Here is a 27667-nt window from a genome sequence, read left to right on the forward strand (position 1 = left end):
GCTGCTCTGGAATATTCTTGCTATTTTTGGAATCCTGGATAATAACAAACCAAATGTATTGTTGATGCTAGGGTTTTATTAGCTAAACTGATTTAGATTAAAAAACTTTTTTTCTTTTTTTTTATTCCGTTTGTTTTTTTCCTCTTTTAAATGTAAAGTAAAAATGTAAAAATCCAATTTAAAAAAACAGGATCCTGTCTTTCAGGACTAAACTCAGGCAGAACACTTACAAACACTGCCTTGTGCCTTGCCTTTCTGGGTAATGCCCTAGAATATGTAATAGCACAAATTTCCAGAATGGTTCTCATTTTGAAGCTGCCTGTAAAAGACACCTCACTCCTATGCCCTTTGAAGGAGGACATCTCTTTGGTAAGGCACCAGACAAATTCATAAACGATGTCGCAGGAGGAAAGGTTCTTTTCCCATCAGTAGATATTCAAGATACCTCCCTCCGTATTCCTATTTCCTCATCTCATCAGCACTTTCTGCACTTCCTAGTAGGAAACAAACCTTTCCAATTTGTTTCAGTGCCATTTGGCCTATTCTCTGGTTACTGGGTACCTAAACAACCTTCTTTTGAAGGATTTTTCATAATTGTCCGCACATGTCCACAGTACTATCCAGATTCTTGAGACTTTGGGTTGGGTAACTACCCTGCGTGTGAAATATCTAGGCCTTATCCTAGATTCCTGACCCAGGCAAAGATTTTTATTCTGCCTACCAAGCTTCTTGTCTCATGCTCAGACCTTAAGATCAAAAAGGCATCCCTCTGTTAGGTACTCTGAGAGTCCTAGGTCTCATGGTTGCCTTATTCAAAGCGGTTTGCTTCACTCAGTTCTACTCAAGGCCCTTCCAACACAATATTCTGTTGTAACAGAAAAGGTCATCTCTCTGCACTCATGAGATCAGACACATCAGAAATTGTTTCTTATAGATTTTAATGATGATGATAAGAAAATGGTGGTATGTGTGCAGAGTGATAAAATATCTGAAAAGTACTTGGTTGCGGTGGGGTAAGAGACTACAGGACTGATGGGGCTGAAGAGTCAGGTGCTGCTGAAGAAACCGAACTTCAGCCGGATGGAACAGGCTTGGTAAATATAGCCAGCAGCCTTGTCAACCAGGAGAGCGGGAGAGCAGAAAATCCTGCAAGGATGGATGAGTGTAGGGATGGGCAGACAGAAGAGTCAGTGCTTCAATCACAGTGCAGCAGTGTTCACTAAATCCGGGAAGATCCTCGTGAGCATGCAAACATGAAAATGGCCATAACGCACATGTTAATAAAAGCATGTATCCGTTTACTTGAATGTAAGTTTTTACATATGCTGTGCAGTAAACAAATTTCTGATTGAAACATAGAACAAAAGAGAGCTGAGTGCAGTACAGCCAGTGAACCATCAAGTGGCTGACATGCACAAGATGCTGGTCCCGCCAAAAAGATGTGAAAACAGCGGCGTCTACAGGCTCCAAGGACCAAGACAGCAGGCATGGGGGAAAAAAGAAGGGTGTATAACACATTTCAGAGGCCCCGCAGACGCGGGTCTCCCTGCCGGGTCTACTACCTCGCACTCTGTCTCCTCTGATAGTAAGGATGACATCTCTGCCTCTGCCACTGCGCAAGAAAATGCGCTGGTGGATGCACTGGTCGTATCTGTGTGTGTGAGAGCCTAAATATGGAGGACGCGACTGCGAATGAGGCGCAGGTTACGTTTGGCACTCACAAGCCAAACAGAGCAGCAAAGGTTTTTCCCTTTCCCGCATATTTTGACAACATGCTCAAAAAAGAATGGGACCACCCAAAGCGTTCCCCTGGGGTGCCTAAGCGGATTGCTAGACGCTACCCGTTTGAGGAGTCCCCTATAAAGAAGTAGACTGTGCCACCTACGGTGGCCCATTCGGTCTCAAAACTGAATAAAGCTACCCTGATCGCAGTGGAGGATTCCCTGTCCTTTAAGGATCCGGTGGAAAGAAAGACAAGAGTCTGTGGCCCGCAGTATGTACTCCCTGGCGGGGTCTGCACTCAGACCAGTGTTTATGGTTGCCCTTGTCTCGCAAACCTTGACTGAATGGGCTAAGTTGCTGCGCAGTGACCTGGAGGGGAAACAACTTCCCCCTGCCTTTGCGGAGCTGTTGGACCAGTTGGTGCAGGGGTTGCAATTTGTTTGCATTGCCGCACTGAATGCTGCTCCAATTTTGGGCTGACTGTTTCGGCAGTGATACTTTGGCTAAAATGCTGGTGTGCGGATCAGACCTCAAAGAAGGCCTTGACTGATCTGCCTTTTCAAGGAGATCGCCTGTTTGGGGCTACCCTGGATGACATTCTCAAAGGTCTCACAGGGGGTAAGAGTACCTTTCTCCCACAGGCTAACAAAGGTAGGGACCCGCGTTGCAGACGGGGACCCTCCTTTTCAGCACATACGTTTTTCGTCTCTCAGGGTCAGTCAATATGGCAAAGTCCTTCAAGGCCTTCTCGGGTGTTTCCAAGCTACCCTGGTCTGGCAAACAAAAATCGAGTTTCTCCAGACCTTAGGACAAGGCCCCTTCGGCCTAAAGGTGCACCCTCACTCGTATCTGGGGGTGGGGGGACATCTTTGCCAGTTCCTGGACCTGTGGCTATCCCGGATACAAGACAAGTGGGTTCACAAGGTCATACTGTCCGGGTACAAGATAGTTTCGATCCATCCCACCGATCAGGTTCTTCCCTTCCAATGTGAGACTGTCCCCGAATCGTTTACAGGCTCTCTTTGGGGCGGTACAGGACCTGGCACAACAGGGAGCAATGGTCCGGTTCCGTGTGCGGAACGTTTTCATGGCTTTTATTCAAACCTGTTTACGGTCCCACAGGACCCTTTGGTCTTGCCTCTGCTCCTCGGGTCTTCACAAAGGTGTTGACTCTAGTCCTGGCGCTGTTACGACAGTGGGGGATATCGGTCCTGGGTTACCTGGACGATCTGCTTCTCCGTGCGGAGTCTCCCACAGTGCTGGTAAAATTTAGAGATCACTATGAGAACTCTGGAGGAGTTCGGGTGAATTTTGAACCTTCAGAAGTTGTCCCTGGTCCCTTCTATGAGACTGAACTATCTGGGCCTGACTTTGGACTCGTCTGAAGCGAGGGTGTTTCTTCCTCCGGAAAAACTCTGAAAACTGCAGAATGGGATTCAGCTGTTGCTGTCCAGCAAATGGTCATCCCTTCGGACCTGTATGAGAGTTCTGGGACTGATGGTGTCGTCCTTCAAGGTGGCCCCTTCGCTCAATTCCACACAAGAATCCTCCAGAAGAAAATCCTTCTCAAATGGAACAAAAATCTGAATTCCCTGGACAATCGGATCCAGCTGAGCCAGGTGTCCAGCGAGTCCCTGATCTGGTGGCTTCGGTCCCCCATGCTCAAACAAGGAAAATCCTTCTTTCCTATATATTGGACAATTGTCACCACAGATGCAAGTCTGTCCGGGTGGGGAGGGGTTCTCGGCAGGTTTTCTGCTCAAGGAGTCTGGTCCCTGGAAGAATCCAGGTTACTGATAAATGTAGTCTACTGGACCGAGTACATTTGGGGTGGTCCACTGCATATTCAGTCGGACAGTCCCACGGCCGTGGCTTATGTCAAGCACCAAGGGGGCACCAAAAGTGTCCTTGCGGCCTTGAAAGTGGCTGGCATCCTCTGATGGGCGGAATGCTTTAGTCCAGCTCCCTCCGCTGTTCACATTCCAGGAGTGGAAAATTGGCAGACCTTGAATCAAGGGTAATGGTCTCTCCATTCGGAGGTGTTCCAGCCGTTGTGCGTAGATCTGTTGGCATCTCAGATCAACAGAAAGGTGCAAAGGTTTGTGGCCCGCTTCCGGGACCCTCTGGCAGATTCCATGGACACTCTGGTGGCCGTGGGGTCAGTATTAGCTGATGTATGTCTTTCCTCCTCTTAAGTTGCTGCCAAGACTTCTTCGCAGGATCAAGGTTTACGGGTTTACAGTCATTCTTGTGGCCCCAGACTGGCCTCGCTGTGCTTGGTATGCCGACCTGGTCAGGCTAGTCGCAGACGTTCCTTGGAGACTTCCTCTCAGTGAGGATCTACTGTCTCAAGGGCCAATCTTCCATCCTGCTTTACAATCGCTGGCTTTAATGGCTTGGCTGTTGAAAGCCAGGTGCTGAAGGACATCTAGGAAGATCTATCATCGTACATGGAAGTCATATCTTGCGTGGTGTGAGTATCTTGGGGTTCCCCCTTGCTCTTACTCGGTGGCTCGAATCTTGGCTTTTCTTCAACGGTGAGTTGATCAAAAGTTAGCCTTGAGTACTATCACGGGTCAGGCAATTTTTCTTCCAAAGGCCACTAGCCGCCATTCCCTGGTGTGTAGCTTTATCCAGGGGGTGCAACACTTGGCACCTCCAGTGCGACCTCCGTTGCCACCTTGGGACCTTAATGTGGTGCTGTCGCTTTTCCAGAAACCTCCTTTTGAAAGTATTCCGGAGATTCCTCTGCTTACCTTATCCCAGAAGGTGGCCTTCTTGGTGGCTATTACTTCTGCGCGCAGGGTGTCGGAACTGCTGGCATTGTCCTGTCGTTCTCCCTATCTGGTGGTTCACAGGGGTAAAGTGGTGCTTTGTCCGGATCCATCCTTCCTTCTGAAGGTGGTTTCCAGTTTTCCTTTAAATGAGGACATTGTTTTACCCTCTGTCCTAAGCATCCTAAGGAAATTGCACTACATACTATGGATGTGGTTCGGGCACTCAGGGTGTACTTGGCGACGACTGAGTCTTTTCGAAAGTCAGATTCGCTCTTTGTACTCCCGGATGGCCCAAGCAAAGGGCTGCCTGCATCTGCTGGGACTATTTCCAGATGGATCAGACAGACAGATGTGTAGGCTTATTCAATTAAGGGTCAGGTTCCACCTTTCCCTGTTAAGGTGCTTCTACTCGGGTGCTTAGTGCTTCCTGGGCTTTTCGCCATCAGGCATCTGTGCTTCAGGTTTGCAAGGCAGGTACCTGGTTGTCTGTTCACACTTTCACAAGGTTTTACAATGTGGATGTGATGGCATCTGCAGATTCCTCTTTTGTCCACAATGTTTTGCAGGCTTCTGTTTAAGGGAGGTATAAAATACACCTAAAGTGTACAAAGCTGCGCTCCCCTAAAGTGCACCAAGTGATTAATAAATATATTGGAATTTATAAATTCTTAAATATAAAGTGCAAAATCAAATATAAAGTGCATCAACAAATAAATGAGGGAATCATAAATAATAATCCCATACAAAGTGCATTAACAATAGATAAATGAGTGAATCATAGGTAAAGTCCCATACACCAACAGAAATTGAATGGTGCAGTCTCCAAAGGATGATTCTTCCTCATGAAAACAAATCTTCACTCCCTTCACCACATGGGACACCCAGTCTGTGGGAATGCTTACCAGAGAGCACCGACCCCTTGATTATAGGGGATCAATGCAAGCTGGGTTGTGACACAATAGTCAGAATCCAGAGTGAATCTGAGCCCTCCTGAAGGATCCACCTTACAATCGCCAGTATATCAGAAATTACTTCAAAGAAGTTCAAAGAAGCCACTTTGAGAACATTTTACTATTGTACCTGGAGATACCTTTTCACCTGGAGTGAACCCGGGCATTTCCACCCCAGAGACTAGTCAGTACCTCCTATTCTGGCTTTTCTGCAGTCAGGACTTGGTATCAGTCTTCCACCTCAAAGTGGATCTTCCCTGAATTAAAGTGCTACTAAACCCACAACAGTAAAATTAGTGCGTGTATGCAGAATAGCATGCTTGTTATACTCACTGTGGAAACTAAGGGATGAATTCTCTGCACTGTGTAAAAAAGATGTTTGATCCTGTATGCACAGATCCTCCCCTTCCTGCATTGCCCCCTGACAGATAAGACACTGTGTGTGGAGTCAGGTTGCACATGTTCAGTTTGGTCTATATTTCTGGAGAGAACATTTCCTGTTTTTTTTTTTTTTTTTTTTGGGGGGGGGGGAGAGAACTGTACAATCAGTGCTGGCTGGAAAGAGGTTCGGGGGTCAGTCAGAATCACAGTCCAGGTCAGAGCAGAGGGAATTCACCTTCTACAAGAACTTTAGAACTTTCAGCACTCGGCTGGACAATGCTGGTAGTCATGTGACCCTTGTATACCGCTCGTCTAAAAAAGGTATATAGCAGTTTAATAACCGCTTCAATACAGGGCACTTTCACCCCCTTCCTGCCCAGGCCAATTTTGGCTTTTAGCGCTGTTGCATTTTGAATGACAATTGCGCGGTCATGCAACGCTGTACCTAAACCAAATTTATGTAATTTTTTTCCCCACAAATAGAGCTTTCTTTTGGTGGTATTTGATCACCGCAAGGTTTTTTCTTTTTTGCTAAACAAATAAAAAAAGACCGAAAAGATTGAAGAAAATTTGTTAATTTTAGTTATACAATTTTGTATATAGATACGTTTTTTCCTGCACTGATGAGGTCACACTGACAGGCACTGATGAGGAGGCACTGATGGGGTGGCATGAATATGTGGCACTGATAGGTAGCACTGATATGCAGCATTGGTGGGTATTGCTGGGCACTGATGGGCGGCACTGGTGGGCACTGATAGGCGGCACTGGTGGGCAATAATGGACATTGGTGGGGCGCACTGATAGATGGCAATGATGGGCACTGGTGGGCAGCACTGATGGGGAGGGCACTGGCGGGCAGCACTGATGGGAAGGGCACTGGTGGGCTCCCTGAGCCTTGATTGCCATCCCGGGTGGCCATGGTGGGCATCCCTGGGGTCATGGGGGGGCATCCCTGGGGTCATGGGTGGGCATCCCTGGTGGTTTTAGTGGCACCCCCCCCTAATGATCTGCACTGGTAAAAAATGCTCTGATTACCAGTGCAGACCCCCCTGTCCCCTGTCAGCAGAGCCGCCGATCGGCTTTCCTATACTCGTGCCTGTCAGGCACGAAGTAAGGAAAGCCGATCAACGGCACTTGCTATTTACTATGTGACCAGCTGTGATTGGACACAGCTGGTCACATGGTAAAGAGCCGAGATCGGAGATGCGGTGTTAGCCGCCGTCATATGACGTCCAGTCAGGATAATGCAACCACATTCCCGCCGTCAATCGCCTATAGGGCGGGCGGGAAGTGGTTAATTTAAAAAAAAAAGACTTGTTATATCGCCCCCTCACTGTCTTAGACCTCTGGGTCCAATCTGTTGTTTCAAAAGGGTACAAAATAGAGTTTTTATCTCAGCCCCCTCCCTACTTTTTACCTTCCCATCTGCTACTGTAGCTTTAAACAAAAGCCAGTTTAATGACTGCCTAGGCACCAGGGATGGTTGTACTAGTTCCTTCAGAAGAACGGTTTCAAGGTTTCTATAAAACCTCTTCACAGTTTCAAAACTGAATACTGGACTTAAAATACCTGAATAGATTTCTTTGTGTACCAAAACTCCAGATGGAATCAACAGGATCTATCATTGCTTCTCTGAGGCAAGGGACCTTTCGGACATCAGTAGACATACAGGATCCCTATCTTCCTCTCACATCAATGCCTTCTATGCTTTTCTGTGGGAGATAGATCAACACTTACAATATGTAGTACTAACATTCAGTCCACAACTTTGTAAAGGTCCAGAGGACGATTAATTTCCTGGATCTAATCGTGTACGTAGCCTATAACATAAACTTCCTTTCTCAGGAGAAATCTGTTTTCCTTGGTCTCATAAGTGGATTCTCCTCCAATTAAAATGGCCCCCTCAGTTTATTTCAACATGAGACATTTGGGCTTAATGATTGCCTTCGAGGCAGTTCAGTTTTTATAAACTGGCTGTAGTCCATTTTTATTTGCCAGGTGTGTTAATATTTAGCTAAAGAATATATATGTGTTGCCAGTGCTGTTCTATATACTACTTGTTGGCTTTAAGAACAGCTGCAAGCTTTGCATTAGTAACATTTGGATCCTGTTCTGTGGACCTTTTTATGAAGGTGTATCCTGGAACCCAGAAAAGTTGTTTGAGTACATTGTTGTCTCTCCCTTATGCTAATATTCCTTAGAACCTTTGGTTTAAACTGTTGTGTTTTCATGTTAATGCTTTATTTAGTGTGACACAGAGTGGTGATTAACAATTGTTGCTGTTGGGTGTTTGGCTGGGAAAGTTTGCTTAGAAAGTACAAATACCAATTAGAATACGTTGTGTAACTGCTATGTTGACTGGGATTTTAACACAAACTGGTGAGAGATGTCAAAGTTTTTCTACTATAAATGAATGATTTTTTCTTCCAATTTGCTATGTATAAGTAGACTACCCAGGCTTTCCTCTGGTTAATGCAAATACTCTCGTGATTTAACTGAAACCTTTCAACTGTATATTGGCAGGGGATACAGTGTATACAGTGCCTTGCGAAAGTATTTGGCCCCCTTGAACTTTTCGATCTTTTGCCACATTTCAGGCTTCAAACATAAAGATATAAAACTGTAATTTTTTGTGAATAATCAAAAACAAGTGGGACACAATCATGAAGTGGAACGAAATTTATTGGATATTTCAAACTTTTTTTAACAAATAAAAACTGAAAAATTGGGCGTGCAAAATGATTCAGCCCCCTTAAGTTAATACTTTTTAGCGCCACCTTTTGCTGCGATTACAGCTGTAAGTCGCTTGGGGTATGTCTCTATCAGTTTTGCACATCGAGAGACTGAAATTTTTGCCCATTCCTCTTTACAAAACAGCTCGAGCTCAGTGAGGTTGGATGGAGAGCGTTTGTGAACAGCAGTTTTCAGTTCTTTCCACAGATTCTCGATTGGATTCAGGTCTGGACTTTGACTTGGCCATTCTAACACCTGGATATGTTTATTTGTGAACCATTTTATTGTAGATTTTGCTTTACGTTTTGGATCATTGTCTTGTTGGAAGACAAATCTCTGTCCCAGTCTCTGGTCTTTTGCAGACTCCATCAGGTTTTCTTCCAGAATGGTCCTGTATTTGGCTCCATCCATCTTCCCATCAATTTTAACCATCTTCCCTGTCCCTGCTGAAGAAAAGCAGGCCCAAACCATGATGCTGCCACCACCATGTTTGACAGTGGGGATGGTGTGTTCAAGGTGATGAGCTGTGTTGCTTTTACGCCAAACATAACGTTTTGCATTGTTGCCAAAAAGTTTGATTTTGGTTTCATCTGACCAGAGCACCTTCTTCCACATGTTTGGTGTGTCTCCCAGGTGGCTTGTGGCAAACTTTAAACGACACTTTTTATGGATATCTTTAAGAAATGGCTTTCTTCTTGCCACTCTTCCATAAAGGCCAGATTTGTGCAGTATACGACTGATTGTTGTCCTATGGACAGAGTCTCCCACCTCAGCTGTAGATCTCTGCAGTTCATCCAGAGTGATCATGGGCCTCTTGGCTGCATCTCTGATCAGTCTTCTCCTTGTATGAGCTGAAAGTTTAGAGGGACGGCCAGGTCTTCGTAGATTTGCAGTGGTCTGATACTCCTTCCATTTCAATATTATCGCTTGCACAGTGCTCCTTGGGATGTTTAAAGCTTGGGAAATCTTTTTGTATCCAAATCCGGCTTTAAACTTCTCCACAACAGTATCTCTGACCTGCCTGGTTTGTTCCTTGTTCTTCATAATGCTCTCTGCACTTTAAACGGACCTCTGAGACTATCACAGTGCAGGTGCATTTATACAGAGACTTGATTACACACAGGTGGATTCTATTTATCATCATTAGTCATTTAGGTCAACATTGGATCATTCAGAGATCCTCACTGAACTTCTGGAGAGAGTTTGCTGCACTGAAAGTAAAGGGGCGGAATAATTTTGCACGCCCAATTTTTCAGTTTTTTTATTTGTTAACCAAGTTTGAAATATCCACTAAATTTCGTTCCACTTTATGATTGTGTCCCACTTGTTGTTGATTCTTCACAAAAAATTACAGTTTTATATCTATAAGTTTGAAGCCTGAAATGTGGCAAAAGGTCCCAAAGGTCAAGGGGGCCGAATACTTTTGCAGGCACTGTACCTGTAACTAGCATCTTTTTTTTTTCTGTGTTAATTTGTCCACAGCATGGAGGTTTCGGTGTAAAGTTTGCCATATATATTAATCTAGTTTCAGTCTCAAAAGTGATCAATTGTTTAATCAATGTCTGTCAAAGGGACATTTTGGAAATTTATATCGTCAGCAACTGTAGTAATCATCAGCAGCCGCTGATCAGTGTATCATAACAGAGGCGCACAGTTTTGTAGCTAAACAAAAAGAAACTAATACACGGGTGCCTCTTTGAAAGCAATCACAGTGGTTGTTTACATGACACGTAATTAATTTGAATACATCACCTACAACTTCATCATCCTTTGTTTACAGGAATCTCCAGAGTTTGACCTTCAATTTGATAATGGATTCGATCAATGGGTGGCGAGTTCAGGTTCTGAGAAATATACTTTCTTCCAAATCCTGTATCACACATGTCAGCGATACCTCTCGGACCAAAAGCCTGAGTTCATCAACTGCCAGTCCAGGCTGTTCTCAGGTGAGTTCATCAGACAACTAAGATGCATTCCCGAATGGTGGAGTCTGGGAGAGATACAGTATAGGAGACACCAGGTAAATAAGCCCACCAGTGGAGCAGGCCATTATAAATTCTATCCTAAAGGATAAAAATGCTATTTCACATTACAACCAATCACCAAACATTTAAAATTTTGCATTTAAGTAATTCAAATAACTACATTATTTTTGGGATATAAAGCTAATAATCTTATTGTGTGACATCATGTCTGGATATGTTGCTGGTCTGGTGCTGGTGTAAACCGGGCTCGTCGCTTTCTCCGTTTTAGTCACAAATGGTCTGATAGCCTTATTGCTGGTGTAAGTTTCATGACCATTAGCTGACTGAAGAAATGAAATGCCACTGTTGTCAGCATTTATCTGCTGTAGTATCATCAGATAAGCATGACTAGCCATAATCAGGCTTTATGTGAAACTGCCAAGTCTTCCAACCTGAACTTTTATTGCAACTGGATATGGATAGTTTTTTATGTGACTCATCACTCATGTAAACATTATGGACAGCTACTGTCGGAGTCTGACACCTTAGCCCAAATGAATGTGTGATAACCTATTAATCTAAAGACGTCCCACCACTGCTTAGACCCTCCCTCTTCCCCTAAAGGTGTTGTGGATGGTGCTAAAAACAGCACTTCTGCTCACATGTGCCATGTTGGAAGTGACATTTTATACATCGCTCAAAAATAGGGTGGTATAGGTGAAGAAACCAGGTTCGAAGCATGGCATAGATTAAGACCTTTTCTGTTATTGGGGCAATATTTTGTGTTACATTATTTTCTGACCCTGACTGAGTTATTTTTAATCGGAAAAAAAAGGAATATTAATTTAACTACTTGCAGTAAATTGAAAATAGGCTACAGATCGATGATGTCACCATTTCATAAAAGATTTATTGTACCACAAATAGTGTACAGCATGTCCCCACCATATGAACTGCCCCTTCCGATGCAATTTACTGTAATAGGCTTAATTTTAGAAATGAAAATTGGTAAAAGAGACTGTTCTATACCAGAAACCATCAGGAAACAACAGTGAGCAAAAGCAAGTCCTCTTGAAAGGGACATTGCAGGGTAGCAAGCTTTCTAAGGGGTGTAAATGCTTACATTTCATTTGCTGCATTTAACTTCATTTTAAAGAGAAGTACAGGATTCAAAAATACCAAACTTTCAAACTCACCTATATAGATGCAGCATCGATCCGATGCTGCAGATGCCCCTGCCAGCTCTATACCAAGAACCGAGCAATAAAAGAAACGCTGATTGCTCAGTTCTTGAGTCTCCTGTGAGCACAGACCCTCCAGCGCTCACTAAAGTGCCCTGCTGGGCAGGGGGCTAGAACAGCTGGCACAGGCTCTCAGCACCACACTGAAATGCTGAGCCAGCTGCTGGTCAGGCATATAGGGGGATCCTGACATCATTGTTGGGATACCTGAAAAGTCTGGATCGGCTTTGTCATGTCAGCCGACAGGTTGTTGGCTTAATTTGGGTCACAGGAGTGCAGAACTAAGTACACTCTTGTGACCCACAGGAAAAGTATGGCCAAAAGAGCTTTGGCCATACTTCTCCTTTAAAAAAATAAATTAGAAAAAAAGGTATGTGTAATTGTGCATTCTGTCATCATACTGACGGAACCACACTAGTCAATCAAAAAATGTGCAAAACCTACATTTCTGAACAATGTCTAAATCTCCATACCAAATGATCATGCCAACACTCTTCTGCCTGCCAGGCCACATCACTCATTCACAGTGTTCTGTGAACGGAAAACTACAAGTCCTTAGCGGCTGTCTGCTTGTAGTTCTGAATGAATTATCACGTCACTGTGAGCGCCATGGTAGTTCATTGTCTATTCCTGTACGATTTGCTGATCAATTGTGCAATGCTCTACAGACTCCTAGAACAAAAAATAATAAATACACATTTTTTACCTGCAAAAAAAAAATGTGCATTTACAATTTTTTGTAAAAGGGTGAACTTTAAAGGTGATCCTTTGAGGCTCGCAGGCCCGGATTGAATTATGCAGCAGTAGTATGGCATTGACTATCGATGTTCCATTCCTCTTTCCTGTTTCTGGATTGCGTGTTTGGTGTCCTTAAAGGATAGGTTCACCTTCAGGAATGTGTTATATGTTCCACCCGTTATTAGGGTGTAACATGTTCACGATCCTACAGCCACTTCCCTATCCCCGCACTCCCTGTTACAGCAGGCCAGGGATCTTCTCCCCGCACCTGCTGTCACTATTTAAAAAGAGTGCGACCATGCGAGGCTCTGCCCTCATGGCTGTGTCATTGATTCACATATCCCTGTGAATCCGTGAATTACAAGGTCAACATTCTTTGCGGCTGTCGGCTTGTAGTTCTTAGTGAACTATCAGGATGCTGTTGGGCGCTGTGGTAGTTCATTAAGTCTTCCTGTCAATGTAAAACTGCCTGCCCGTATGATGTACGGGCAGACAGCTTCTTACACTGATGATCTGTAGGAGTCCTGCTTGGCACCCACGATCTACTGATTGCAGGTGCAATGCTTTCCAGGCTGATAAATGGTAATCACTGCAAAATCTGAAATTATTTCTGACTGGTTCAGATCATGGACACCCACAACTATGTCCTCAGTAATGACTGCTATTCAACCTTATAACTTGCAGTGGGGTCACCTTTTAATTTACAATAGGTATATTTGTCAGCTGTTTTGGTCCTCCCTATGATTGTCACAGGGGTTTAAAATGCTTGTAAAGGAATAAGGTTTGTTACCTTCATGCATTCTATGCATGAAGGTAAAAAACCTAGTGTGTGCAGCAGTCCCCCCTAATGCTTACCTAAGCCCCCTCTCAATCCAGCGATGTCCACGGGAGCCTTTCCTCTCTGGGGACTCGCACTCCAGATTGGCTTTTGGCAGCAGTGGAAGCCATTGACTCCCGCTGCTGTTAATCACAGCCAGTGAGCCAAGCAGGAGACTGAGGAGGGGGGCCGAGCCGCAGCTCCATGTGTGAATGGACACGCAGAGCCACGGGTCGGGAGCACACCTGCTTGTGTGCCCCCAAAGCAAGCTGCTTTTTGTAAGGGCACCCGGCAGGAGGGTGGAGCCAGGAGCGCCGGCGTGGGATCCAAGAGGAAGATCCGGACTGCTCTGTGCAAAACCACTGCACAGAGCTGGTAAGTATAACCCGTTTATTTATACAAAAATAAAAACACTGCTTTAATATTACTTTGTCTACTAAAGCCCAACCCTTATCCACATTTTTAATAGTTCTTTTTAAATATAGTAAAAGCCCCCCTCTCCTGTTTACTGATGTTCTGTCCATCTTTAAAGGTGTTCATCCTAATCCCTGCTGCTAGGATACCAAATGTCTTTCAACATACTTCTGGAATAGGGAATCTGCCATCTTGAGGTGATTGTAGCAATATTAATGCTCTTGCAACAGAAAATTTTAAGTACTGTCCGTGATACTTTAACATTCTGTCAAAATGTTTCCTATTAGTACTGCTTGGACTTTGAAGAAGGGGGTACACCCCTAAAGCTTGTCCTGAAAAATCGTATGTTAGTGTCATTAAAAAAAAAAAAAAAAAAAAAAAAAAAAGATGGCCAGTACTCCATTGTTTCTGGAATAGGGTGGAAATCTGATTACAATTTGATAAATTCAAGTTTTGGAGTGTTGTTGTTTAGTGCTAAATCTAAGATAACCACCACAAACCAATGTACCCAAATCAATTAATCAACATTAATCCTGAAAATCTATATTATTAGTGCGGCTGAAGACTTTTTGTTGATCCCAATAAAGTTCTGACGAGCATAGTGCCTATGAGATCTGCCAACCTTACATTAAGTATCATTGAAAATAAGTGTATTTTTAACAAGTTTTAGGGCTCATGCACATGGCCATAAGTGTGCTGTACACCCAGAGTCTCCATAAAACTTTCCCAGAACCCACAGCTGCTGCTCAATTAGAAGGTGCAGTTGTACGTAGTTATGTACTGTGGGTTCATAAAGCATGCACACAGAGGTATGCTCCAAACACAGATAGTTGTTAGATATACAGATTGCTATTTATAGGTGGCTGTATGTAAGTCCCATGAACATTCATATGAATGCTCTGGTCACTAGACGGCCTTCTTAAAGCCATGTGCATGAGCCCTTACAGTAACCATTCAAATCAACCAAGTGTATAGGTTTGATCCATTACATTTCTCTTTCATCTGATGTGATGATCATAGAAGTTCCATTCAGTACAAATGTCGTTTCTCTATTGCTCATTGACAGACGTAGTCTTCTTGATTCTCAAGAGCTGGGTTATGTTGTCTCCGCAGGAGTAGGACTAGGCAGAAAGACAAAACGTTCTGGCTCCACCTTAGGGGCAGTCCCTGAGGGTATATCCTCCCTCTCTCTGCTACAAGGAATCAGTTTTTTTCTGTCTAGTCAGGAGTAAGGACCGAAGTTCCTTGCTGGGATCTTTTTGGTCCTGGCAAGATTTTTTCTTTAAAAAAAAAAAAGATTTTTTTTTAGGCAGTCTTTCTCCAGTGTTTTTTTCCTGTGAGATCTTCAAGCAAATACGCCGGACTGGGCGACACTAGTGGTCACCCCAGCCGGCCTACGAGCGCGCGCAGACCATTGCATTGCGCTTGGTCGGCCGCGACACATTCAAGTAAGTATGCGGGGCCGGGTGACGGGCTGGGTGTTGAGATCCAGTGGTCACCCCGGTTTCTGCCTACGAGCGCGTGCAGACCAGAGCTCCGCGCTGGGTCGGCCGCGACGGAGTCCCATTGGAGGGACTGACCTTGCGAGTTAAAAGTCTCGCTTGGACGCCAGGAACCAGAGAGTCGAGGCGTCCGGAGTGGTCCACAACCCCCCACCCCGGTGGAGAGGGTATTGTGAAGAGAGGGTGCCTGTCGGTTCGGTATGGTGAGTAAACGTTCCCTTTTTTCTTTCCTCGCTATGAGGCAGTATGAATTATGGGCCCCTCCATACATGGTCAGTATATATCTGACACTAAAAGTCCCCCTTGTAAATACAGTATGTGTTTGGTGGGAAGTGGACTTGGTTTGAGAGCTAACACTCTACCCAGCAGACTGTAGCATTACAGCAGACATAGGAGGTATAATCCTACCTTATTTGTAGTATATCTCCTGTAGATCAATAAATCGCCACTTAGCAGAGATGCAGGTGGATGTGCTGGGAAAACGATTTCGGCGGTCCGCCGCCATTTTGCCGTAGACCAAGTGCATGTCCTCAGGTCACGCCGGCCGCCATGTTTTTGGAGTCTATTGTCTCTTGTATGGGGGCGGCCATGTTTCATGAGCCCAGCTACCTCGTGGAGAGCTGGGAACGCCGGAAGGCGTACACAGGGGGCGGAGCCACGTCCTTCTACCCGGGAAAAAGCAACAGCTCCTTCCAGTCTGTAAAAGACAGACGCTGACTGCAGTTGGTTGGAAACTTCACTGCATCGGTTGGTGAGCCTTGGGGGTCCCTCTCTCTCTCTGTGGGGATCGAGAAGCAGGTACTCTGAGGGGCGCTATTGCGCTAGGGGGAGACACATAAAAAAAAAAAAAAAAAGTTTTTTTGTTTTTTCTGGCAAAGGTGTCCTGAATTAACATGGACCCTGCCACTCATGTATCTCCTCCGGATCCCCTCGAGGGGTCTGCAGGATCCTCCAGCACCCCACTGACGATTGAATCATTGTCAGCTATTATGGAAACTTTTGTGTCCCGGGTGGAAGTGGCTTGTCAGGGACAGGGCGCAAGAAAGCGACCCCCGCCTAACCCCTTATTATCTGAAACCTCGGATTCAGACTCTGAGCCTATTTCTGCAGTTGCAGGTACTTCATCTGGGATTGGTGTCTCGTGTACTGTCTCTTCAGACAGTGAGGAGGATGTTTCGGCATCAGCCATAGCCAGAGAGGAAGCGTTGGTAAACGCACTCATTGTATCTGTTCAAGAAACCTTAAGATTACAGGGTATTCCGTCGGAAATAGCTGAAACTGAAATCCCTTTTGGGACTAAAAAACGCATCAAAGTGGCAAAGGTTTTTCCATTGCCCAAATGTTTTGGCAATCCAATCGAAGAAGAATGGCGTCTGCCAAAACGCACTTCTGCTATTTCTAAACGCATTAACAGGCGTTATCCGTTTGAGGAAACCCTCATTAAGAAATGGACAGAACCACCTGTGGTGGATTCACCAATTGCTAGATTGAATAAAGCCACGGTAATTCCTCTAGAAGACGCTCCGTCTTTTAAAGATCCAGTGGATCGCAAGATAGAAGCTATGTCTCGCACCATGTTTACCTTGATTGGATCAGCTTTCAGACCAATAATTGCTATTGGTCTGGTTTCGCAGGCTGTAACTGAATGGACCAAGTGGTTACGCCGGGACTTAGAAGAGGTCCCTCAGGCGGTATCAGATTTGTTGGAACAAATGATACAGGGGTTACAGTTTGTGTGTGATGCGGCGTTAGACGCCACTCCATTATTGGCGCGAGCATCAGTCTCAGCGGTGGTTCTCAGGCGTACACTGTGGCTAAAAGGTTGGTTAGCCGACCAAGGTTCCAAAAAAGCATTGGCTAATATCCCCTTTTTAGGAGAGCGTCTTTTTGGAGCCAACTTAGATGAGATCATTAAGGATCTCACGGGTGGAAAGAGCACCTTTTTACCGCAAAATGTTAAAGGTAAAGGAACTCGTCAAAAACGAGGGCCTTCTTTTGCTGCTCACAAAAGGTTTTTTCGTCCCGCGGGTGAAAAAATTAAGTCCTCCAAAGCTCCTTCAGGAGGCTTCAGGGGACGTTGGTCGGGCAAGCAAAAGCCCGCCCCCTCCAGACCTGAAGATAAATCGTCCAAAGCCTGAAGGTGCGCCCCCACCCATAACTGGGGTGGGGGGACGTCTTCGCCGGTTCCCGGATCCATGGCTTTCCAGAATCCCGGACAAGTGGGTTTGCGAAGTCATAAGGTCAAGGTACAAGATTGAGTTTCAATCTCTCCCACCGGCGCGATTCTTCCCTTCCAATATTCGACTATCCCCGGATCGTTTAGAAGATCTGCGGAGAGCAGTCACGGATTTACTACAACAAGGAGTGGTAGTCCACGTTCCTTGGACAGAACGTTTTCAGGGGTTTTATTCAAACCTATTTACAATACCCAGGAAAGAGGGCAAAGTGCGTCCAATTCTGGACTTAAGGGCACTCAATTCTTTTGTCAACATAAGAAAATTCAGAATGGAGTCCATTCGCACAGTAGCAGCCTTCCTGCATCCAGGGGATGTCCTAGCGTCCATAGACATCAAGGACGCATATCTTCACATTCCCATTTTCGCAGGACATCAGCGGTTTCTACGCTTTTCCGTAGAAGAGAACCACTATCAGTTTGTGGCGTTACCTTTCGGTCTCGCCACGGCTCCTCGGGTCTTCACGAAGGTGTTGGCACTACTGCGCCAAAGAGGCATATCGATTCTTGGTTACCTAGACGATCTTCTGCTTCATGCAGAGTCTCCTCAGACCTTGCTACAAAACATAGAAATTACTATAATTTCTTTACAGGAATTCGGGTGGCTGGTGAACCAACAAAAGTTATTTCTGGTTCCCACCCAGAGGCTCGAATATCTGGGTCTAATTCTAGACACAGTCAGGACAAGAGTTTTTCTTCCGGTAGGGAAACTCCGGAAGATTCAGTTAGCAGTCCAGTTGTTACTATCCAACAGCTGGTCTTCTCTTCGAACTTGCATGAGGGTTCTGGGGTTGATGGTGGCTTCCTTCGAAGCAGTCCCATTTGCCCAGTCCCATACCCAAATTCTTCAGCAAGAGATTCTTCTAAGATGGAATCGGAATCCGGAATCCCTGGACAATCGGATCCGATTGAGCAAACAGACCAGAGAGTCTCTGGTCTGGTGGCTTCGGTCTCCGATGCTCAGCCAGGGAAAGTCATTTCTGCCAATATATTGGACGATAGTGACCACGGATGCCAGTCTATCCGGATGGGGAGGAATTCTCGGTCAGTTATCTGTCCAGGGACTTTGGTCCCTGGAAGAATCCAGGTGGCCGATAAATGTATTGGAACTGAGAGCGATCAGACTTTGTCTGATTCACTGGACCGAGCAGCTCCAGGGCAGCCCGGTTCGGATCCAGTCGGACAATGCCACGGCCGTGGCTTATGTCAATCACCAGGGGGGCACCAAGAGTGTCCGAGCGGCCAAAGAAGTGGCTTGCATTCTTCGCTGGGCGGAACGATTTGTTCCAGCTATCTCTGCGGTGTTCATTCCGGGGGTGGAGAATTGGCAGGCAGATTATCTCAGCCGTCAGACTCTGGATCAGGGGGAATGGTCCCTCCATCCAGAAGTTTTCCACCAGTTGTGCCTACGGTGGGGCACCCCGGATGTGGATCTGTTGGCATCACGATTCAACAGGAAAGTACAGAGATTCGTGGCTCGCTCCCGCGATCCTCTAGCAGAGACCGCAGACGCACTGATCGCCCCGTGGGGGCAATACCAGCTAATGTATGCCTTCCCTCCTCTCGGGTTACTGCCAAGACTTCTTCGCAGGATAGAGGAGGAAGGAATTCCAGTAATTCTGGTAGCTCCGGACTGGCCTCGTCGAGCTTGGTACGCCGACGTGGTCAGACTGGTGGCGGACGTCCCGTGGAGACTTCCTCTCAGGGAGGACCCACTGTCTCAGGGACCGATCTTCCATCCTGCTTTACGATCGCTGGCTTTAACGGCCTGGCTATTGAGACCCAGGTGCTGAAGGACAAAGGTTTGTCAGCTTCAGTTATTCCTACTCTAGTTGAAGCAAGGAAAGCGACTTCCAGAAAGATTTATCATCGCACATGGAAGTCCTACATTGCATGGTGTGAACCTCTGGGGTTCCGTCCACGGTCTTATTCGGTTAGTCGAATATTAGCTTTTCTGCAACAAGGGGTTGAGCAGAAACTGGCCTTGAGTACTATCAAGGGTCAGGTCTCAGCATTAGCTATCTTCTTTCAGAAGCCTTTGGCTACTCATTCCTTGGTGCGGAATTTCATCCAGGGGGTGCGACATCTGGCTCCGCCAGTGCGCGCGCCGTTACCACCCTGGGATCTTAATTTAGTATTGTCGGTTCTTCAGAAACCTCCCTTTGAAGATATTAGGGAGATTCCTCTACCTACATTGTCCCAGAAGGTGGCCTTCTTGGTGGCTATTACTTCTGCACGCAGGGTGTCAGAACTGGCCGCATTATCTTGTCGTTCCCCATATCTGGTGGTTCATAGAGATAAGGTGGTTCTTCGTCCGAATCCATCCTTCCTACCAAAAGTGGTTTCAGAATTTCATCTGAATTAAGAAATTGTATTACCTTCCCTGTGTCCTAAGCCCAGTCATCCTCGGGAGTTTGCTTTACACTCCTTGGATGTGGTCCGGGCGATCAGGGTATACTTAAAAACGACAGACTCGTTTCGCAAGACGGATTCACTTTTTGTGATCCCGGATGGACCCAAAAAGGGGTTGCCTGCATCTGCCGCGACCATTTCCAAATGGATCAGACAGACGGTGGTACAGGCTTATTCTATTAAGGGTCGGGAGCCCCCGTTCCCTGTTAAGGCGCACTCCACTCGGGCGCTTAGTGCGTCATGGGCTTTTCGCCATCAGGCGTCAGTGGTCCAGGTGTGCAAGGCGGCTACCTGGTCGTCGGTGCATACCTTTTCAAAACATTATAAAGTTGATGTAATGGCATCATCTGATGCCGTGTTTGGCCGCAAGGTTTTGCAGGCCGCCATTTGAGGAGACCAGTGGTCTGCCTCGAGGGTTTTTTTTTTCCGTTGGAAATTTTTCTTTTGAGTCTCATTCTTTGTTTATAATGAGCCTTTAAAACTTCTAGTTTGGCACCGGTTGGGCCTTCTAGATTGGATTTTGATTTTTGTCAATCCCACCCCTCATTTGTGGCACTGCTTCTGGATGTCCCAGCTCTTGAGAATCAAGAAGACTACGTCTGTCAATGAGCGATAGAGAAAATCGGATTTTTGTAAGATCTTACCGTAAAATCCTTTTCTCTTAAGCTCATTGACAGACGTAGTACCCGCCCCTCTATCATTGAGTTGGGTTGGGTTAAATTCTCTGTTACTGCTTTAGAACAGAACTGATTCCTTGTAGCAGAGAGAGGGAGGATATACCCTCAGGGACTGCCCCTAAGGTGGAGCCAGAACGTTTTGTCTTTCTGCCTAGTCCTACTCCTGCGGAGACAACATAACCCAGCTCTTGAGAATCAAGAAGACTACGTCTGTCAATGAGCTTAAGAGAAAAGGATTTTACGGTAAGATCTTACAAAAATCCGATTTTTCATAAGGCTTTTGTTCACATAAAACAAGTTTTGCATTCCCATACAAGTCAATAGGTCAAGCAGGTCAAATGAACCTGTCAGTGAAATTTGAATGATCTTAGAAGCGTGTTAAACTGATGCCATCAACAAATCTCATTGATACAGGCCCTATTACAGCTGTCATCAGAACCAGAACTGTCCATTTATTAAGTTACTATGCCATAAATACCTTCAGTGATGTGTTTTGGAACATGTATAAAAATGTTCAATAGGAGGAGAAGACTGCAGTATTTTCTAGTGTTGTTTGACAGAAGCATCTGTACCACCCTTTGAAACATTTATGCCACCTACTCAGTATTGGCTGGTATCAGCAGGGATTAAGATGCATTTCTAAAGAAATTCCTGGAAGTGACTTTATTTACCTTTTAAAATACACGTTAGCTCATTCCCAATTTCTTTTTATACACGTTTTAAGACTCATTGCTGAAGGCATTAGATTAAATACTAACACCTCTAAACATTATTTCTATATTACAAAGTACAAGGTGCAGTGTAAAGTATATTTACATTTTTATTTCAAAGGCACACTCATTTTCAATCTTCATTATCTCTCTAATGGCTGAGTGTTTTCTGAAACCTGCTAATACTGCACTGTGAGATTTATTATGTTACGCATTCAGTTTATACTTTATTTGCATTTACTGTAAATACGGTTAAAAAATCCAATGTTCTTTATATATTGTATTCTGAAGTATAATGTACAATTTATCCAGAATATTATTTTCATTGCAGGCAACAGTATACTTCATTCTGCGGCAGACAGTGTAACTAGTGCTGTACAGAAAGCTAGCCAAGCCCTTAATGAGCGTGGGGAACGACTGGGCCGAACAGAGGAATCTACAGCTGAGATGATGAACAGCGCACAACAGTTTGCAGACACTGCGCACAAGGTGATCATAATTTGTCCCCCCCCCAGTAAGGACCCTACTGCAGTGACAATGAGCTGTGCAAATTATTATTTATAGTATATGTCAATGATGGCTCCCTTGTGCACTCAGCATTTCAGGAAACACTTGATAAAGCTTCTTGTGGTTCCTCTTAATGTACATTCATTTACAGTGGTGGATAGGAAGTTGTATTAATGGTTTACTGTCTGCAGCTATATAAGAGCATGGGGATATCGTCATACCTGAGACTGATGACTTTCACAGCTCTTCCTTTGACACACGCAGGAGATTTATTTTATAAGGAGGGGGTTAATTGGGGTAACTGTGATGAAAGAAGAAAAAAATAGTGTGGGTGTTTGATTTTGCCATGTAGTTCTATAATTACAAAATGTACAGTATATCGAAACAACATAAAAATAGAATGATCACATTCATATGAATATCAAAAAATATATTAAAGACTAGATTTCCTTTCAAAGGGAGGATATTAATCAGGTGATGTTGGAGAATATAAAATGGTATTCTGAATATACAGTGCCTTGCGAAAGTATTCGGCCCCCTCGAACTTTGCGACCTTTTGTCACATTTCAGGCTTCAAACATAAAGATATACAACTGTAATTTTTTGTGAAGAATCAACAACAAGTGGGACACAATCATGAAGTGGAACGAAATTTATTGGATATTTCAAACTTTGTTAACAAATAAAAAACTGAAAAATTGGGCGTGTAAAATTATTCAGCCCCTTTACTTTCAGTGCAGCAAACTCTCTCCAGAAGTTCAGTGAGGATCTCTGAATGATCCAATGTTGACCTAAATGACTAATGATGATAAATAGAATCCACCTGTGTGTAATCAAGTCTCCGTATAAATGCACCTGCACTGTGATAGTCTCAGAGGTCCGTTTAAAGCACAGAGAGCATCATGAAGAACATGGAAGACACCAGGCAGGTCCGAGATACTGTTGTGGAGAAGTTTAAAACTGGATTTGGATACAAAAAGATTTCCCAAGCTTTAAACATCCCAAGGAGCACTGTGCAAGCGATAATATTGAAATGGAAGGAGTATCAGACCACTGCAAATCTACGAAGACCTGGCCGTCCCTCTAAACTTTCAGCTCATACAAGGAGAAGACTGATCAGAGATGCAGCCATGAGGCCCATGATCACTCTGGATGAACTGCAGAGATCTACAGCTGAGGTGGGAGACTCTGTCCATAGGACAACAATCGTTGTATACTGCACAAATCTGGCCTTTATGGAAGAGTGGCAAGAAGAAAGCCATTTCTTAAAGATATCCATAAAAAGTGTTGTTTAAAGTTTGCCACAAGCCACCTGGGAGACACAGCAAACATGTGGAAGAAGGTGCTCTGGTCAGATGAAACCAAAATCGAACTTTTTGGCAACAATGCAAAACGTTATGTTTGGCATAAAAGCAACACAGCTCATCACCCTGAACACACCATCCCCACTGTCAAACATGGTGGTGGCAGCATCATGGTTTGGGCCTGCTTTTCTTCAGCAGGGACAGGGAAGATGGTTAAAATTGATGGGAAGATGGATGGAGCCAAATACAGGACCATTCTGGAAGAAAACCTGATGGAGTCTGCAAAAGACCTGAGACTGGGACGGAGATTTGTCTTCCAACAAGACAATGATCCAAAACATAAAGCAAAATCTACAATGGAATGGTTCACAAATCAACATATCCAGGTGTTAGAATGGCCAAGTCAAAGTCCAGACCTGAATCCATTCGAGAATCTGTGGAAAGAACTGAAAACTGCTGTTCACAAACGCTCTCCATCCAACCTCACTGAGCTTGAGCTGTTTTGCAAGGAGGAATGGGCAAATATTTCAGTCTCTCGATGTGCAAAACTGATAGAGACCTACCCCAAGCGACTTACAGCTGTAATCGCAGCAAAAGATGGCACTACAAAGTATTGACTTAAGGGGGCTGAATAATTTTGCACGCCCAATTTTTCAGTTTTTTATTTGTTAAAAAAGTTTGAAATATCCAATAAATGTTGTTCCACTTCATGATTTGTATCCCACTTGTTGATTCTTCACAAAAAATTACAGTTTTATATCTTTATGTTTGAAGCCTGAAATGTGGCAAAAGGTCGCAAAGTTCAAGGGGGCCGAATACTTTCGCAAGGCACTGTATATACTGTATACATAGTGCAGCTATAAAGGTGTTTAAAGGGTAGTCAATCCATCTATATTTGTTTTGTCTTCATTTACAGCCTCTTTAATACACACAAAATCGTTCCCTACACTCTCCTATTAAGCTAAAAAAGGGGGTGCTTAACCAGTTGCTGACCAGCTCCTGTATATTTACTGCGCCAGGCTGGCTTGTACAGGCAAAACAACGTAAATCTACGTCGATCGCCTGGGAGGAGCTAGGGGGTGAGTGCGCCCTGCCGACGGCATGCTCCCGCCCCCGATCATCAGCGGGGAAGCCGATGCGGGTGTCAGGCAGCTCCGATTGTAAACACAGCCAACCGTCCTTCTCCCTGAAATGATCACAGAGCTCATGTGATTCTTCTATATAGGATCACATCTCTGTGGTCATCTCAGAAGCCACGCCCCCCCCCCCCCACAGTTAGAATCACTCCCCTAGGGTCACATTTAACCCCTTGATCACCAATACGGTTAACCCCTTCCCTGCAAGTGTCATTATTACAGTACCAGTGCATATTTTTAGCACTGATTACTGTAGTAATGTCACTGGTAAAGTGTCAAAAATGTCAGTCAGGGGTCCTATCTTTCCGCTGCAATGTCGCAGTCCCACAAAAAATCGCAGATCGCCACCATTACTAGTAAAAAAAAAAATTTAAAATTACATAAATCTTTCCCGTAGTTAGTAGACGCGATAACTTTTGCGCAAACCAATCAAACGCTTATTGCAATTTTTTTTTTTCTTTTTTTACTAAAGATATGTAGCAAAAACAAATTGGCCTAAAATGTTAAATGTTGATTTTTTTTTTATTTTTTGGGAATGTCATATAGCAGAATGTGAAAAATTATGTTTTTTTTTTTTTTTTCTTTTTCAAAACTTCGCTCTTTGTTTATAGCACAAAAAATAAAAATCGTGATCAAATACCATTAAAAGAAAGCTCTATTTGTGGGGTAAAAAAAGAACATCCATTTTGTTTGGGTACAGCGTCGCACGACCACGCAATTGTCAGTTAAAGTAACGCAGTGCCGAATCGCAAAATAGGGCCTGGTTATTAAGGGGACAAATCCTACCGGTCTTAAAGTGGTTAAAGTATATTTCTAATTTTGTATACAAATTGGGATAACACATACTTCATACACATTCACATAGAAGAATGTTTAAAGAAATATTTTTAAAAAATTCTGCCTGTATATTTCCTTGCAGAAAAATCCTATTTTGCTTTCTATGTGTGTTAATGAGGGGTTGGGGAGTTATGTTTACCATATTTAACGCTGTCTGTACTGTACTGTCAGATCTCAATATTAGTTGAAAAATAGATGTGAACACTGTTCTAACAAAGGGTTAAAGATCGCAAGGCTTGGGTGGTACATTGTATGTTAATGCTTTAAAAAAAAAAAACGTCCCTTTTAATTTAATGTGCTTTGCAAGCTATTCTAACCATGGAAGCTGCTCATAGCCCTATGAAAAATGTACTTTTTTTTTTTTTTATACTGGGGTTGAATTACTAAAATTGGAGAGTGCAAAATCTGGTGCAGCTGTGCATGGCAGCCAATCAGCTTCTATTTTCAGCTTCTTCATTTCAGCTTTGACAAAAGAAAATGGAAGCGGATTGCTTTTTTGTTTTTGTTTTTTGCAGAGCGGCACCAAATTTTGCACTCTCGGTTTATAATAAATCACCCATACTGTGTAAATGGCAACACATTACAAACATAGTGGGGTTTCCCAAATTTGACTGCAAAAGTAGAAATACACTGCTCGCTCACACCATACATGCATGAAAACTGCTGGGAAAATTGCACAGATTTCACTTGCAGAGACATTCGTTTTCAAGCGTGTTTCAGTGGGTTTTTTATGTGCCCGGTTCACATCAATGTTGATTTTGTGTCATATTTTCTTTCCGTGCAGAAAACTACACGTTGCAGATTCCTGTGCAGTAAAAAAAATCAGCATGTTGTGGTGTGAACACAGAGAGAAATTTTTTTATTTTTTTTTATCCCTTGCATGCAGAAAGACTGACGTCTCAGCACCATGGTGTGAACAAGGCCGAAAGCTGTATATAGATGAGTTAGCTGTGTCAGATGTCAAATTAGCAAAAAGATGTGTGGTTACTCTGAGTAAACACTACCCACACTGCCTATTCCCATATTTATCACCCGTTCACATCGGATTCTGCACCAATTCCCAAAAGTAGTTCCTGCACTACTTTTGGTGACTTTTGGGGCGATTTCAAGACCCCTATTCATGAATCCGCACAGATGTCTTTCAAATCTCCCCCCGAAGTCAGACTGAAATGTGGGTTTGAAATCAGCTGAACTCGCACAATTTCAAACCTGCCTTCAGTGTTAACGAGGGCGAAAGCGAACCTTCCTTCCCCTAACTGTACATTTGCAGTTATTATTGTGAAGGAAGTTTCTTGTATGATATTAAAACACGTACGTAGTTCTCCACATTTTTCATTATTCTATTTAAATGGGTCTGTAGATTTCTCTGTCTAGCTGCAAAAACACTGATCTTTAAACTCACACACTAATAAAATGTATATTAAGCTGATCATGCTCAAATGTGCATCTAGACAAATAAATAGGTCAGTATTGCTTTTTTATTCCTCATTAGTGTTTTCCTGTAAGATTTTTTATGCTGGACACATACTTACTTATTTAGAAACACATTGCCTCTGATATCATCAGCAACATGCTATTCTGTGTTTTTGGAAAATTTTGATATTTTTTTTTGCATTTTATTTTCATTGAAGCAATTTCTTTTAATCATTTTTACAAATCTCTAGCTTAATTGATGTTGTATTTTATTTCTCTCCACAGCTTGCCATGAAACATAAGTGCTGACACCTTCTTGAGTGGAAGATAAATGTAACAACCCCTTTACCCCTGCCGAACTGTATATGCCAAAACCTCAGCACAAGGTTATAACTAAATATATAAATCTCTTAATTTTGAATGGGACACCCGTTTACCTCTTCCTGCCACTCCCATCGTGCTTTTCAGGCACAATTGGTGCCAATGCAAGGTACAGAATTACTCCGGGAGGAGTTTGTTCTGGCTATAACATGCAGGGTACAGCTTCCAGCAGCCACTATGACGCCACGACTGCATGGACATCAATCCGTGATCAAAGGAAAGATTGCATTCCAAGACAGCTGAGGAAATTGGATTAAAAATGCAGGACACACAATGTTTACTGTAATTACCAGCTATGAGTTGGCGAGCCACAAGCCTGCACTAATGTGAATGATGCCTCACTGTGCTTCTAAAAGAGCTGTAACTGGCTGGCTAGTGGATGGATGGTGCTCTTCTAAGAACTGTTTCAAGCTATTTAATGAAAAGTCTTGCCCAGACCCCTGAGTTTCCTCCGGCAATATGAAGTAGTTCTGTACAGACAAGCACTTACAAATAGCTTGCATTGCTTTGTGTGTGTGTGTGTCTCTGGACTTTATTTTTTGAATTAAAAACATTTATTGCCAGATTTTACTTTTTTTTTTAATAGGCTAGATCACCATCCAGCTCTTGTGCCAGCAATTTTACAGGGCTGGCATATTTTTAACATTTTCATGTGTTGAGTTTTGAACCATGTTGCATAATAATATTCAAAGCAATAAAATGGTTACTTATACCTTCAGAAACGTTTACCTTAGCTGTGGCTTTCTACTGAGCAATAGTACAATGTAGTTGTGGTATGAGTGTACAACATACTGCATAAATGTATGTGGTTTTAA

The 27667-nt window shown here is 43.9% G+C and overlaps 1 protein-coding gene across 1 annotated transcript in view; it reads left to right on the forward strand.

The window, feature by feature from the left end:
• STXBP6 (syntaxin binding protein 6) overlaps nucleotides 1-27416 on the forward strand; it is a 77600-nt gene extending 50184 nt beyond the window's left edge. The window contains exons 3-5 of the mRNA XM_082275336.1: nucleotides 10347-10512; nucleotides 21606-21763; nucleotides 26757-27416. Of these exons, the coding sequence (XP_082131462.1) occupies nucleotides 10347-10512; nucleotides 21606-21763; nucleotides 26757-26780 (348 nt within the window). The 3' untranslated portion in view covers nucleotides 26781-27416. The remainder of the gene's footprint in view (nucleotides 1-10346; nucleotides 10513-21605; nucleotides 21764-26756) is intronic.
• Nucleotides 27417-27667: the final 251 nt, after the last annotated feature.

The sequence above is a fragment of the Pelophylax lessonae genome (genome assembly GCF_965119305.1).
Source record: "Pelophylax lessonae genome assembly, chromosome: 13".
Classification (NCBI taxonomy): Eukaryota; Metazoa; Chordata; class Amphibia; order Anura; family Ranidae; genus Pelophylax; species Pelophylax lessonae.